Here is a 16,199-nt window from a genome sequence, read left to right on the forward strand (position 1 = left end):
CGAAGATAGAGATAATCACCAGTAGCCAATGACTTAATCAAAAATGCCTACATAAAAAAACCTCCGTAAAAACTATAAAGGGGGAGGGGAGTTCAGAGAGCTTCTAGGTAGAATGCATGGAGGTCCTGGGAGGGCAGCAAGCTAGAGGGCATGGGAGCTGTGTACCACCTTCCCTCACACCTTGACCCATGCATCTCTTCCATTTGGCTGTTCCTGAATTTTTTTTTTTTAACAAATCGGTAACAATGTGTCTTCTGAGTTCTGCAATAAGCCTTAGCTCTAAAAAATTACTAAATGAGAATCATGGGAACTCCAATTTATAGCTGCACAGCAAGAAGTACAGGTCTGGGACTTGGAATTAGCAACAACTGAAGTGAGTCAGACCCCTTAAAATGTGGGGTCTGATGCTCACCTGGGTAGTTAAGATATCAGAGCTGAACTGTAGGATACCCAATTCAGTGCCTGGAGAGTTGGATAACTGGTTGGTGTGGGAGAAGAAAAGCCCATACATTTGCCATCAGACATGCCGAGTGAAGAACAACTCATGAGCAGAATAAAAATACTTTCAGACAAGTAAGCACTCAAAGTTTATCATTCATGAATGCTACCTGGAAGAAATACTAGAGGATGCAGTCCATGAAACTCAAAAAATACTAATCCAAGAGGAAAAGGTAGGACAGAAGCAGTAGTGGTAAACCAAGAAACTAGTAAAAAACATCACTTATTTAGGTTAAATATCAAGACCTACTAAATGACATCACCACTACTATAGCTGGTTTGGACCCTTGTCAAGACAATACGGCCCAACTTGATACCACCTTAACTTCCCAGTCTTGTCCCCACATTTCAATCCAACAGCACATGATTAAAACCTCAGATATTGGCTTCCCACACCGCACTCTACCCCAACAGTTCCAACAACTGGCTTCCTCTGGTTTCTCTGGCCATCCTCTACACTCCTGAGATTCTCACCACCCTCTCCCCTTACACAGTCTTTCGGGCCACAATGGAAGACCCCACTTTAGACAAGCCCCTCAGACAGTAATAGGCAACCTAAAATGGCCTGTATTTCCTCTATCACATAAGTTATTACACTGTATCACTTGCCTATTACCACACCATCAAAAAAATTTTGCCCCCACTGTTTCAGTGAGGCTCAGAAACCACCTTCTGATTAGAAATGGTAGGGAACCAGATACTTTAAGTAACCAATGTATCAACGCATGTTTTCCTACAGTGTATTTTCTTAAGAAAATTTACTAAACTCTTTTGAGCATCAAAAGCTGATGGAATTTCACTTATCGAAAATGTATTTGTACAAGAAAATTCACCGTGTTCTAATTATCATGATTTTCCATGTGAACATGAACTATTTATGACTTTGTGTGATGACTTGATACTATCTGAATCTGGACAGAGTGGGACTAAGAAACTGATTCTCCAAAAATGACATTAAGAACCCTACTATCAATCTGTCTCATAATCCTGGCCCCAGCAACAGACTTTAACCCATAGAGATTTGCCGGCATGTCAAAAAGAACCTTTATTACGTTTATAATAGCCTCTTATGGTCTCATGCTTTCTTGCCAGATGCTTTTGGAGCAGGTGCTTTCTGGGCTGGAGCTTTCTGACCCTTCTGAGCTTTTGGAGGAGGTGCTGCCTTCTGGCCTGCAGCTTTCTGAGCAGGAACCTTCTGGGCTGGAGCCTTCTTGCCTGCAGTGGTGACCTTTTTCGCTGGAACCTTTGCAGCAGCTGCAGCAGCTGCACCCTTTCCAGCAAGTGCTTTCTTGGGAGAAGCTTTCAGGAGAGCTGCCTTTTGAAGTTTTTTAACTTCAAGCTTGATTAGTCTGTTCCTCTGAAAAATTTCAAAATAAACGTGTATTACATATGCATATAAAACGCTTGCCCATCCTATATGTATAGAATATACAACCCTTACAATATCTGAGGCTCCTATGAAGTCAACTTTGGTCTACACAGCTTGGGCAAGCAGTTTAGCGTTAGAATACAACAATCCTGTAATAAATTAAAAACTTACCATTTTCCTTGCCTTCATGACTTTGTAACGATCAAAATCTGTCATCTTGGCCTTCTATTTAAAAAAAAACAAAAAGTCATACCACCAATCCTCCAAAAACAGAAAAGGTCCAAATGCAAATGACAGTCTTTACCTTTTCTCTGGCTTCAATCTTCTTGGCCCACCTTGTGGCTGCCCACTTTGCATTGATATCTGCCTTCTCCCAGGCTTGTCGGACATACTTCTGGCGGGCACTAGAAAGAGCCAAGGCCACAGATTAAGAAATCAGTTTTGAGGTCACACACACCCAAGGATAGCTTTTTGTCCTCTGAAAAAGCACAATTTATATATACACCCTCAAGTTAAAAAAAAAAAAGGCAAAATGCCTTAAGAACCCTTCTGATTTTCTCTACTTCTAGCTCTACTCGTCTCTGTGAGCACATGCCGCCTGGCATCCCTGTTATCTTTTACTTGTTTGAATGCTGTTCATCACTAAGCCAGGACGTTCTATAACCTCAAACACACAATTTTAATAAAAATATGCAAACCATTCTACTTTCTAGGTTTAAAAGTCATCTAGGATCAAAAATTTGTCCCAACACTATAAAATGCAATTATCATTTTGAAATTTCTTTCAAATTAGTATATGTCACAGGATATATTTCACTGCAATCAACTGTCACTGTGGCTGAGACAACTGTATAGCAAAACACCATAGTGTTTAACATCTATAACCTACATATACCAAGAAAGAACCACTACTGATTGCCTTAATTCCTTATAAGTAACTGAGAAAAGAACTTCATTAATGGCTGTCATAAGCAGATAATGTTTGTTAAATACTTAATAACTGGCATACACTAAAAGCTCAACTAATGATGATAGTATTGGAAGAAACAAATGTGAGTAACTTTGTTCTGAAACTAAAATTGACTAAAATATGTTTGGCAAACTAGAATCCCTTAGGGAGGTCTTCGTTGTGTAAATTGGGAAAGAAAAAGAAACAAGAGGAAAACAATGGGAAATCTGGAAAAATGGAAAGCCAGAGAACTAGCAGATCACAGGATATTTTAAAAGTAAATTAACGCCTGTCTGCTTCTAAACTGTAAATCCCTCTTCTAAACTGCTCTCACTCTTTCACATTGCTTACTATATTCTCAGGAGAAAAACAAAATACCAAAAACATTTTTAAAATTAAACTGAGCAAACTTTATTGCTAGTATTAACAAAACTAGGGGAAGGGTGATGATTGGTGGTTAGTTACCTGTGTGGGAATTTGAGGACGAAATCAGTGAGCTGCATACATTTGAAAGGCATAGCCTGTCTCCTTACTTGAGTGCAAGGTCCATCCACCAAAGCCTAGAATACATAAGATCAAGGATCTCAATGCAAAAATGTAACAGCATTCAAAAAGCAGATATTCTATATAATATTAGTCCTTTCAGAATCATCAAATCCCTACTACTTAAATGCTTTTTTAAAAGGTTAAACTATTAGTAACAGCACAGCACATAACCCAACTACATACAACTTCAAGTCTTTAATCCTTTCATTTCCAACAAACACCTTTATTATCATTCACAGCCTTGGTTAATTGTGGTTCTTAAATACGGACAACAGCAAACAAGGGCTTTCTACCTGCCTGGCTTTGTTCTAAACTCGTTTTACATATAAAAATTGATTTAAACTTCACCAGTGTTTTAGCCCATAATTAGTTAAAAACTTCGGGTAGTTTAAGGGGCATAAATAATACTCAAATCCAGTAGTCCAGGCCAATTTAAGCCTGTTCTCCTAACCACTAACTACACAGGCTGTTTCCTCACTGGTAAAATAAGGTTACCTACCACCCTTAGTACCCCTACTTTGGAGGGCTGTTGGGACAATTACCATTATCATCTACACTGTATACCATCCACTGCCATGTAAACTTGTGACACTTTTCCTTACTTACTTACCCTGTTCTGGTCAATAACATCTACAATAGCGACCAGCTTCCCGGCATGAGGCCCAAAGGAGACGTAGGCCACCCGGCCAACCTCCACGAAGCGCCTGAACACCTAAAATTGAGGCGTAGAGGTGGAAAAAGCACCGAAACTGATTAAAAATACTCGTTAGTTTGCAAAGCTTTGCAACCTAAAGGCAAGCTAAGAATGGCGAAAACGAATGTTGAGGGGAACACGCCCAAGCTCCATGAAACGACCTGGATGGACGAAGTCCGCAGAGGCGACGGCGGCGGCAAAAGCCAGGTTCCCGCTGGCCTCCAGGCCTAAAGGGCCAGAACGGTCCGACCGCCAGCCCCAGCCCAGCTCGGCCCCGGCGGCCTGGCCAGGCAACTGGCCGTTCCCGCGGTCCGGCTCTGGCGGCGGGGGCGCGCACGCGGGCCCAAGGAGCGCCGGGCCTGACGGGCCATCCACGCGCTCCTTGGCCGCGCGTCTGGAAAGCCCCCCAACTCCAAGCCCTGCACACCCCGGGACCCTCACCGCGCGCTACCTAGGACCTGCTAGGCGCCATTCCGTGCCTCCGCTCCCCGGCTCAAGCAGAGGTGGAGCGGCATGGTCCGCAGACCCGGAGCCCGTGGCAGCGATACTCACCATGTTGGCGGCGTTCGGCGAGAAGGAAGAAGGCCTGCCCGACCGTGCGCATGTGTAGAAGGCCGCCCCGCCCCTGCGCTGAACAGGACGCCCACGTGGGCACTGATTGGTCGGGACGTACGCACGTACGCGCACGGTTGCGCACGGGAAAACATGGCGGAGCTCGCCAGAGCCGCGCTGCGTTTTCAGGAATGCGAGCAGAGGGAGTGGCTTCGTTGATACCGCGGACGAGGTACGGGAAGAGTCTCCTAGGACTTCAGAGTGAAGAAGAGCACAGAAGCTACGCTTTCCGTCGTGACTGTGTCCGTATCCCTTTCAACTTCGTCTTTTAACGTTTTTCCATCTTTCCTTCCACTGCTCAGTCGGTACTCCCGATTTTTGTCTAAATGTTACTAATAGCTTAATATTAGAATTTTTCTTTAAGTGACCCCAGTAATTACATTAACCTTTCATCTTAAAATAATTCAGACTTACAGAAAAGTTGCAAAACTAGTGCAAATAATTCCCATAAACTCTTCTCTTATTAGATTCCCCAAATGTTAACATTTTACCGTTGCTTTATCATTTTATATTTTTTTCCCTGAACCATTTGAGGAAATCACAGACATGATGTTCCTTTATCTGTACACACTTAAATGTGCTACTTCCTAAAAACAAGGACATTATCTTACATAATCAGTACAATGATGGAAATTAGAAAGTTAATAACATAGTCTAATTTGCACTCCTTATTCGAATGTTATCAATTGTCCCATTCATGTCATTTCCAGAACATGAAAAAATATATTCCTGGCCTATTATCTCAAACTTGTATTTAGTTACTATGTCTAGTCATTTAAAATCTGTAATAGTCATAAGCCTTTCCTTATCTTTCATAGTACTGACATTTAAAAATACAGGTAAATTGTTTTGCAGAAGGTCTCTAAATACAGATTTGTTGTAGTTTTCCTTATGATTAGATTCAGATTAGGCATTTTTGGTACAAATGCTGTGTCCTGGGTGCATCACATCAGAACACACAAAGGATATTTCGTTGTCCCAATATGGCAGTGTTAACTTTCATCACTTGATTAAGGTGGTGATCATTGAGCTGACAATTCCCAAATGTATTGCAGTCCTTTTTTCTAAGCTCTATGGCAGTGTCTCTTCCCAGGACTATTCTAAGTGACCTGCCTTCTCCATAGCTCCCTTTAATCTATTCTCTGCTCATGGGTCAGAGGGATCTTTAAACAAAAAAAATCAGATCACGTCACTTAGTTTGTAAAATAATTCAGTGATATTCTACAGTATTTAGAATAAAATCTAAACTCCTTACTCTGGCCTACAAGGCCCTGCATCATGTGTTCCTATATCCAAACACACCTTATACCATCCCTCCTTCCCCTTCATTGTGCTTCAGCCACACTGGTCTTGACCAGTCCAAGCTCTCTTTTGCGCTATAACTTTTGCACATGGTGTTTCCCCTGCCAGAAGTGCTCTTCCCTCTTCATACTCTTTTTTTTGTTTTTCCTCTCCCTCTTGATACTCTTGTGGGTTTTTTTTTTTTTTGTATAGCAAGGGCCAACTTATCTCTTGTATTTTTTTCTAGATATTTCTTCTGAGAGATTTAATCTGACAACTACATTAAAAAAATTGCAAATGTCTGACTTCCCCCTTTTCTAGCTCAACTTCTTTTCCTTAGAGCTATTATCAGAATTGCAATTGTTTGACTGATTTTTCTGTCCACTTACGTTGTACTCTTGCACCACTGGGAATAAGTTCCATGAAAGCAGGACCTTGATTATCTTTTCTTTGTACAGTTCCTGATAAGGGAGGGGCTCAATAAATGGGTAGTCAATGCATTACTCTTTAGGATTTAGTATCCTGCTTTATAATTTATAAAGGAGAAGGCATGAATAAGAATATTCGTAACAGCACTTTTTGGTAACAGCCCCAAACTAGAAACTACCCAAAGGCCATAAACAAGAGAATGGATAAACTGTGGAAGTACGTAGTGACAGAGTTAACAGCAACTACATGGAACAACATGGATGAATTTACACCCAATACTGGACAAGAAAGCCAGGGTATATGCTCTGATTTCATTTATAGAAATTTCAAAACAGGCAAACTAACCTTTAGTGTTAGAGGTGGTCATGTTTACACCTGGTGGATGGGAAGGAGGGGCTTCTGAGCTGCTGGTGATGTTTCTTTAGCTGGTTGATTACACAAATGTTTTCAGCGTGTGAACAGTCAAATCTCTACCTTGATGATTTATGCATTTCTTTTCTCCAAATGTGTTTCCTGGCTCCACAACCAGAGAATTTGATTTGCAGGGCTTCGAGAAACAAGAATCTGCATTTAAAAACAAGCTCCCCAAGTGGTTCACTAAACACACTTTGGTATTCTCCAGTTACAGAATTATTTTTCACTAAAGTTCACTAATTATGTCACAATTTTTTCAAGTCCCCCAAATATTCATTTTTATCACCTAATCTACAGGATAAAGTCCAAACTTCCTAGCAAGTCAAGGCTCTCCATAATCTCATCCCAACCCCTTCCTAGCTTTTTCTCTCTGGTCATTCTGCGTCCCCTAATCCCTCTACAGCTGTAAATTTCGCAGCTTTACATGCAGTTGGCTCCGTCTTCCTAGAATGTGTTCCCCATTCTCCCTGAAAAATGACAGCGCGTCCTTTAAGAAGCATCTCAAAACCTCGTCCCAAGCAGGCAGTTTTCGGATTATTCGATGCTCTATTATAATGGCAAGATAACTCTCCCAAGTAAGCCTTGGCTACCTCGTGATGTCGCAAGCGGCCAAGAATCGAGCAGGACCATGTTTGGCAGCTACAGGCTTCAAATACAAGGCAACTAGACGGAACACACACCCAGCTCCCGTTGGCCGGCTACGCCCCTTCCGGGACACCCAACCGTTGGTCCAATCACCAGAAGGAAGGGCCGTTCGGGGACAACGCCAGCATCCAAGATGGCGCCCTGGCCCCGCCCAGAAGTTTGCTCTGCCTCTTGTTGCGGAGCCACGCCCCTGCCGTACGCCGTCCCTCCTGGCCCAATCACCGAGAGGATTGTGTCTGCGCCAAAAGTGGCGGCCTCTAGGCTCTTTTGGGCTCAGGCTCTTCGGCCCTTCGCGTGAGCTGACACGGAGACTGTGACCTCCTGAAGCTGCGTACCCCAGCGCTTCTTTGTGGCAAAAAGTGGGAGTGAATAGCAAATTGGAGCTTCAGGTTTCAGTCTTGAGACTGAGCAGAGGGGTCGTGCTGATCGAGGGCCGCCCAGGGATGCGGGCGAGGCCAGCATCTCTTCCCCTTTCTCGCAGTTTCTAGAATCCCTGTGGGTGTCAGCAGGCCCCCAGCTGTCCACCTGTACCAGCTAGACCTCAGTGTACTCTAGAAGATGTGCCTCGGCTTTCTTTTTCTCAGTCACGAGGGATGGAGATGTTGGTTTAGCCGACAAAATGTTTGGGGCCCACCAGAGAGAAATCTAAGCCTGTTCAAGAAGTGAAGCAAGAGCTACCCAGAATCCCGACCTGCTTTCATGTTCCTGTAACCTTTCTGAGATGTGACTCAATCCCAGTTATGATGGAACTGGCATGGCAGTCATATGTATGCCTACCTGGCATGATATATGTAAGAATGAAGAATGAGTGTTGCATCTGTTCACTGAAGAAAAAAAAATAGTACCACCTAAAAGTCTATAATTATGTTTTTGGTGGATTTGCTGAGAACTTAAGCCTAGAAGATAATCTTTCAGATCGCTCTGAGGGACTACTCTGAAGAGGTAAGGGAGGAGCCAGGATATATAGGAATTTTGCAACAAAAACCAGGTAGGAGGAACATCAAAAGATTACTGTAAATTTAAGAAACCCAGGCACCTCAAGTCAATGAGTTTAGTACTTTTCTGTGTGTGGGAAGATGCAAGAGTCTGGGCTCTTTGAAATCATTCCTTTGATGTGTACCTTATCTATCTAGGGCCAGTGTCTTGTTCTTTTCTGCATTCTGAATCCCTTCAGGGTGCTCAGTTGGAGGTGGCTGCTGTGGCCGCTGGCTTGATGGCCACAAGCTTTGTTTACTGATATGGCAGGTGACATTTTTCATCCGTATATCGGCTTAAAAAATTTTTTTTTAACTTTTAAAATACTTTCTTTTCTCTTTCTCTCTCTCTCTCTTTTTTTTTTGTTGGGGTGGGTAATTAGGTTTATTTATTTCTTTGCTTTTTGATGGAGGTCCTGGGGATTGAACCCAGGACTTCGTGCATGCTAATAAGCACTGAGCTATGCCCTCCCCCCTTGTTTTCAAAATTTTAATCTTAAGAGCCTGTTGCTGAGCAAGACTGTCTAGATGCAACCACCAGGAATAAACCTTTAGTACAACAGTCAGATCTCTTGATAAATTACAATGAGGAAAACTGCACACGAGAGACATCATGGGATATTTAACCAAAAGAAAGAGAAAATAAGAGTTATAGGACTGTGGGGAGATGTGAGGTTAAGATGAAATTTAAATGAAACACTGTTTTGATAGACTCAAAGCAAAGCAGAAGTTTCTAAAGTGGTAAAACATCAGCCCTAGACAACGAAATGGACCCATGTTTCTTTCAGAACGTCCAGAAACCCCTTTCCTGAAGCTTTGCACCTGGGTTCCAAATTGAAACTTTCATCCTTCCTGTTAAAATGTAAAGCACTAAAGTTTCGAAGAATTTTTGATTTTAAGGAAAAACTTTCTCCGAGTAAAAAGAAGAGGGTTATTACGACTCTTCATAGATGTAGCATTCAGGGGCAGAAATATTGTTTCCTATTAACTTTAGAGCTGTCTTCTTTTGTATCTGTTTTTCCTGGCCAGTGAATAACCATGTAGGTTTTACTTTCTCAGTCAGACCTAGTTTTTACTTATGTTGGGCTGCACCTCGAAGGCCTACAAGGCCTGTACTCACCCAGCTTCAGGACAGAAGACAGAGCCCAGAATCAGTTACAGAGACATCTACAGTTTAATGGGTGGGGGACTTACATGTCTGATGCAAAGTCCTGGAGCAACACCACACCATGTGTGGCAGAGGGCGGGCAGGACCTGGTGACAGTCTTTGCTCCCCGGGGCAAGGGAAGGTTAGCAATTATAGAGGGAATTGACAGCAAGTTGGCTCATTTGTTACTGGGGAATCCAGCTGAGCGGCACAACCCCTCTGCCTCTTTGATAAGATAAGATAAGAATAATCACTTAACAGGGGCCTGAGGAAAGTATATAGGAAGGTCAGTCATGTAAATAGGGTATAGATGAAACAGACATTTGTTGAGCAAGCGATATACAGAGAGCAAGAGAACAGCCACCTTGAGTGGCCTGGCCATACAACTTTACAGAAATGTTGATAGTGTAGCAGGAAGGTACTCTGAGGGTTTCCTCAACTGGGAAGTTTTAGGCCTTTTCTATTGCAAAGCAGCAGGTAAACTCAACAACCACAGGCGATACCATATCCTTGGATGAGTAAGATGTCCATCATGAGGAAAACATTGGCCTATTAAATCACAGGACCCTGAGTGAGATCAAATGAAGGTGACTTAACAACCCCATGGTTGCTCTCTTCCAATTTCCAGTTCCCAAAGAGGCTGATAGACTCCGGAATGGGTCAGGACCCTGGGGATGCAGTGCCCAGCCTTTTCAGCTTTTTTTTTTTTTTAAGTAGGGTATTTTGTAGTCTGTCTTTTGTGTTTAACAACCAAGGAGGTAGTGTTGGTTTCTGTGCCAACACAGATTGGTCTAGTGTCAAGAAAATACTTGGGAAATATATCAGATCTAAGGAACACAGTAAGGCCACAGCAAAGACGGGCTTTTGTTGCCTTTCAGTACTAGAAGCTGTTGACAGAAAGATGTTGTCATGCTCTAAAATAGATCATTAAACTTCTCATTTTCTGTGGCAGACAGAATATTCCATTGCATAGAAGGCTCAAGATTATATATGCATTTTTACATTATATTACAGAACTGGATGCAGTGTTGAAAGAACATTAGCTACTTACCACCTGGTGCTCTGGAAATAGCTGAACAATTACAACATGAACTGATAAGCTGATAGGCCTGCAGCTATCCAGAACAAGCTCCTGGAACAAGTAAAAGCAGCCAGATTCTTTAGCGTGATCATAGATGGGAGGACTGGTATCTCTTCCAAAGAAAATCTCTCCTTCTTTGTGTGCTGTGTTCACCAGAGTGAAGAAGGTAAGATGGAGCTTTGTTAAGATATGATTGATTTTGTAGGAGCTGTTGACATGCCTGAGAATCTCCTGATAGAAGTCTTCTTGCAGAGAATAGCAGTCTGGGGTTTACCAAAGAATTACTATAGCGTTTCAATGGTCAGAGCCATGAATGGCCAGCTGGAAAGATTGGGGACACCCTTTTGAGGCCTTGTTCTTGGCCTCTAAGATGCAGGAGCGGGACTCAGCTGTTATTTGGTTCTGTGCAGTGGAGCCAAACTTCTTGACACTGTGGACAAAGTCACGGTGCCACTAAAGACATTCTCAGTGCACTTCTCGGCTCAGCTAGGTTTGCTGCGTACATTCTTAAATGAGTGGGGTGAACACTAGGAGGAGGAAGAGAAATGGGATGTTGTGATATTTATAAGGAAAACATATATTTGGTCATTCAGATGACCAGATGACCAAATATATATTTCTCACTGTAGACAAAAAATGTTGCTGCCATTGTAGTAAACAATGAATTATGTCCACCATCAACCACTATCAACCACTGCAGGCCCCTACCCCACCCCCACACCCCCACAGTGTGCCCAGAGGGGAATTCAGAATGGAGAAAAACAGGAAAATGGCCCTACACAGTTAAAATGCATATTAAAGAGATAATTTCAATGAGCCCAGACTCTTGCTATTTCTTCCCATACATAGAAAAGCACTAAAATCATTAATTTGAGAGGTCTGTGTTTTGTGATTAGCAGTAATCTTTTGATCTTTGACTGCATTGTTCTTTTCCAACAAAATTCCTGTATGTCCTGGCTCCTCCCTTATCTCTTTGGAATAGTTTCTCAGCGCTGAGAGGCTGTCTTCCTGGGCTATAATCCTCAGTAAACTGACCAATAAAACATAATTCTTAACTTTAGGTTGTGCATTATTTTTCAGTCAGCATCACAGATATTTCCTCTTTGTCCATGGTTCCGACTCACAGCTCTCAAATCCTTGGAATTTCCTAAATGTTGAGCATGATAAAGGTGTCTCTTGTTATGTTAAAGAGCTGACTTTCAGAAGTAGGATGGTTACTGGGAGAACGAACTCTTTTTTTGTATATATATATTTTTTATTGTAGTATAGTCAGTTTACAATGTTGTGTCAATTTCTGGTGTGCAGCATAATGCTTCAGTTGTACATGAATGTACATATATTCATTTTTATATTCTTTTTCACCATAAGTTACTACAAAATATTGAATATAGTTCTCTGTGCTATACAGTTTGAGCTTGTTTATATATTTTATATATATATTAGTTAATATCTGCAAATCTCAAACTCCCAATTTACCCCTTCCCACCCTCTTGCTCCACCCCCACCCCTAGTAACCATAAGTTTGCTTTCTGTGTCTGTGAGTCTGTTTTTGTTTTGTAAATAAGTTTGTCTTTTTTTTTTTTTAAGATTCCACATATAAATAATATCATATGGTATTTTCTTTCTCTTTATGGTTTATTTCACTTAGAATGGCAATCTCTAGGTCCATCCATGTTGCTGCAAATGACATTATTTTATTCCTTTTTATGGCTGAGTAGTATTCCATTGTATAAATATACCACAGCTTCTTTTTCCAGTCATCTATCAATGGACATTTAGGTTGTTTCCATGTCTTGGCTATTGTAAATTGTGCTGCTATTAACATTGGGGTGCATGTATCTTTTTGAAGAGAACCAACTCTGATTGGAGGGTTGGAACTTTCATTCCCACCCCCTGACTTCCAGGAAGTGAGGAGAGGGGCCGAGATTGACTCAAATGCCACTGACCAGTGACTTAGTCGGTCATAACTATGTATGACAGCTTTTGGGCTCCTTTTTGGAGAGCTTCCCCTTAGATAGCCAGAAGCCTCTTGGTGTCTGAATCTTTTTAAGGCCAAGTGTACAGTTATCCTCAAAGTTTCACAAAATAGGTGTTTCCTATTTTTAAAACACAAATGTGTTTTAAAAAAGCTTTCCAGTGTAAATGGAGTTTACAGGGTTAGGGTTAGGATTAACCCTCTGCTGCATTCACCTCTCAGTTAATGGCAAACCCACATTTCCTCCTCAGGCAAAAATTTTAGAATCCTAGTCTCCCCTCTCTCTCACCATCAGCAAATGTCATGGATTCTATTTTCAAACATATGCAGGATCTGACCATTGCTCAGAGCCTCCAGCGCTACCATCCTGGTCCAAACCACCAGCATCTTTCGTCTGGATGATTCTAATAGCCTGCCATTTGGTTTCCTCTTTTCTGGCCTTGCCCCTGTCACTTTATTTTTGTCATTGTAGCTAGAGAGTAATCCTTTTGAACCAGAAACCAGATGTCCTTCCTTTGTTCAAAATCACCTAATGGCTTTCTCTTGCACAGCCTACCTGCTGTTAACTGACCTCATTCCCAGCATCTTCTAGTTGTTCACTCTGCTCCAGTCACACTGGCCTCCTCCCTGAACCTTGAACATGCTTCTGCCGAATATTCAACGACTGACTCCTTCACTTTCTTTAATTCTCTGTTCAAATGTCACCTTATCAGAAAAGACTTTCCTGGACTTCCGTTGTATGAAGTAGCAACCCCCATCCCCTGCTTCTGGCACTCTCTATCCCCAGTTGTTTTTCTCTGGATTAGTTGCAACCCCCTGTACAATATGTGTTTAGTTTCTTGGTGCCTGTCTCCTCCACTAATGCCAGTTCTACAAGGCAAGGACTTTTGTCTATTTTATTCATTGTTGTAGACATAGCACCTAGAACAGGATCTGGCTCAGAGGACACTCACAATATTGGCGAATGAATGAATGAATTGGGTGACTATACTAAAAGAAACTGAGGCACAGAGAGACTAAGGAGTTTAGGCCAAGGTCACTTGGCAACCAGTAGCAGAGCTGGGATGCAAACCATGTTTGTGTGGTGTCAGAGCCTTAGTTATAAATCATTTTGTTTGATATTTGGGAAGAATTTTTAGTGAAATGTGGAAGTGCTAATGGTATAATGCTATGAAGGAAGTAAGATGTAAAACTAACTCCTGCATGTTCTTAACTATGTGAAAATGTGTAGAGAAAACAACCAGAAAGAAAATTAGACACAAAGCAGTGAGTTTCTGAGAGTTTTAAAAGTATATTTAAAAACCCTTTTATTGAGGAAAATTGTGAAACACGCAAAGTAGACCGAATACTATAATGAACCTCCATATGCCCATCACCACAGCCTCAAGGACCATCAAGCCATGGTCCAGTCCTGTCCCACCTGCATTCTCCCTTCCATGTTATTTTTGAGTTAGTTCACAAATGTTATGGTCTAATTTTATGTGTCACCTTGGCAAGGCTACGGTCCTCCATTATTCATTACTAATGTGATTAAACCACAATCAGTTGTTTTTAGGTAAGGGAAATCATTCTAGGTAATCTAGGTAAGCCTGCCCTGTGGGTTTCAGGCTCGCTTTGCCAGCCCCCACAGTCCCGTAAGCCAATTCCTTACAAAAACAGTTTCTTAACGTGTATCTCCTACTATTTCTCAGGTTAAATATTGATGGCTGTGCTAGACGTATCATTTCACCTGAAATAGTTTAGCAAGTTTCTAAATGGTAAGGATTCTTGGGGAAAAAAAACAATCCCCAATACCATTCTCTCACCTAAACAAAAAGTAACAGAAAATCCTTGATATTATCAAATGTTTAAATTTCCAATTGTCTCATTATATTATAATATTAAAAATATTTTTGAGCTAATGATTTTTTCAGCATCTTTAATTAGGGAGGAAAAAAACAGTGCACAACTGGAAGGATTTTCTCGATGGCTCCAGCAGAAGGCCTTCTTGTCTCATGTGTTTCAGGAGGAAAGTAACCTGTCATTTCCCTTCCAACCTCAGTCTCTCAGCCCAGTGCTTGCTTTGCACACGGTAGACTTGTGGTAAATGTATGACTAGTGAATAAATGATAAGTAAATGGGTGAAGGAAACACTTTTTTATACTTTTATCCATTGGCTATATACTGTTCCATGAGTAAGTTACGCTAAATTTATGCTAAATTTTACCTTTTCTTATCTATCCTGAGAGGTAGATATTATCCTCATTTTATACATGAAGAAATCAAGGGTCAGAGAGATTGAAAGACTTTATGAAGATCATAGAGGGAGCAAGTAGCATATCCTTGAGTTACTTCAGACTTGTAATTTATTTTTTAAATGTCATATTGGACATAAAGAAAGTGTAAAAATGGTTGATAAAAGGCAACCCCTGTAACTACTACCCAGTTAGAGAAAGGCACTCTCACCCTAGGAAAGCTCATGTAGATGAACACTCCCAGAATGTCCACCACCAGCTTCTGTGTCCCCTGGGTGAGCTACAGCCATCCCCTACATCCACAGGAGACCTTCCAAAACCAACAGGCAGGTCTGGCCCAGGTTCCTATGAAATCACTGCCTCTGCCCTTGGACCCAGCACACGTGAGATTCTGTGTATGCTTCCCAAGAGGGTGAAGTCTGTTTCCCCCAGTCCTGTGGGCTCCTGGAGTTAAGCCCCACTGGCCTTCAAAACCAGATGTCCTGGGGTCTCCTCCTCCCAATGCCGGAACCCGGGCTGTAGAGCTCTCACTCCTGTGGGGGGCCTCTGCGACTTAATTATTCCTCAGCCTGTGGGTTGCCCACTCGGGGGGTATGGGGCCCCATCATATTGATTATATCCCGAGCGCGCCTCTCCTACTGTCCCGCTGTGGTTCCCTCTTTATATTTCCAGTTGAAGAAGATCTTTTTTTAGGTTCTAGTCTTTTGTTTTCAATGGTGGTTTAGCAGTCAGTTGTGGTTTTGTTTTAGGTCACAAGGAGAGACGAGCTCTTGGTCCTACTTCTCCACCATCTTGATGGGAAATGCCCAAAAGTCACTCACCCTGGAAGTCCCCTTCTCACGGACTGAATGTCTGTGTGTCCCCAGTCTTCATATGTTAAAGCCCTAACCTCCAATGTGGTGGTGTTAGGGTCTGGGGCCTTTGGGAGGTAATTAGGGTTAGGTGAGGTCATAAGAGGGCTAGTGCCTTTATAAAAAGACACACCAGAGAGCTCGCAGACGAAAGGCCATGTGAGAAATCAGCTAGCCGGCAGCTGTCCAAAAACCTGAGAGCTCTCACCAGGATCTGAAATGACTCTCACCTTGATCTCAGACTTTCTAGCTTCCAGAACTGTGAGAAAATGAATTCTGTTGTTTAAGCTGTCTGGTCTATGGTATTTTGTTACAGCAGCCCTAGCAGACTAAACGTCTTTTTATCTCTTTCCAAACACAGCCTTTATCTTCCCAAATTTGAGAGTAATAATTTCCTTGCTTGTGTTAGAGTTTAACTTCTGTGTTTAGTTTTGCCTGTTTTTGGACTTTTTTTTTTCTCAGTTATTCACTCAAAAGGTTATTAAACAAAGATGTAATTA

The 16,199-nt window shown here is 42.0% G+C and overlaps 1 protein-coding gene across 2 annotated transcripts; it reads right to left on the reverse strand.

Moving 5' to 3' along the window:
- Positions 1-1,518: 1,518 nt before the first annotated feature.
- On the reverse strand, positions 1,519-6,760 carry RPL14 (ribosomal protein L14). Of its 2 annotated transcripts, XM_045509774.1 has the most exons (8): positions 6,724-6,760; positions 6,339-6,410; positions 4,609-4,862; positions 3,973-4,074; positions 3,282-3,376; positions 2,172-2,271; positions 2,039-2,092; positions 1,519-1,855 (listed from the first exon to the last, which is right to left on the reverse strand). In XM_045509774.1, exons 1-8 carry the CDS (start codon positions 6,743-6,745, stop codon positions 1,574-1,576), a joined length of 981 nt encoding a protein of 326 aa, XP_045365730.1. In that variant the 5' UTR covers positions 6,746-6,760; the 3' UTR covers positions 1,519-1,573. The 2 variants fall into 2 exon arrangements, with proteins under 2 accessions (XP_045365730.1, XP_010944174.1); XM_010945872.1 differs by lacking the exon at positions 6,339-6,410.
- Positions 6,761-16,199: the final 9,439 nt, after the last annotated feature.

The sequence above is a fragment of the Camelus bactrianus genome, chromosome 17 (assembly GCF_048773025.1).
Source record: "Camelus bactrianus isolate YW-2024 breed Bactrian camel chromosome 17, ASM4877302v1, whole genome shotgun sequence".
Taxonomy (NCBI): Eukaryota; Metazoa; Chordata; class Mammalia; order Artiodactyla; family Camelidae; genus Camelus; species Camelus bactrianus.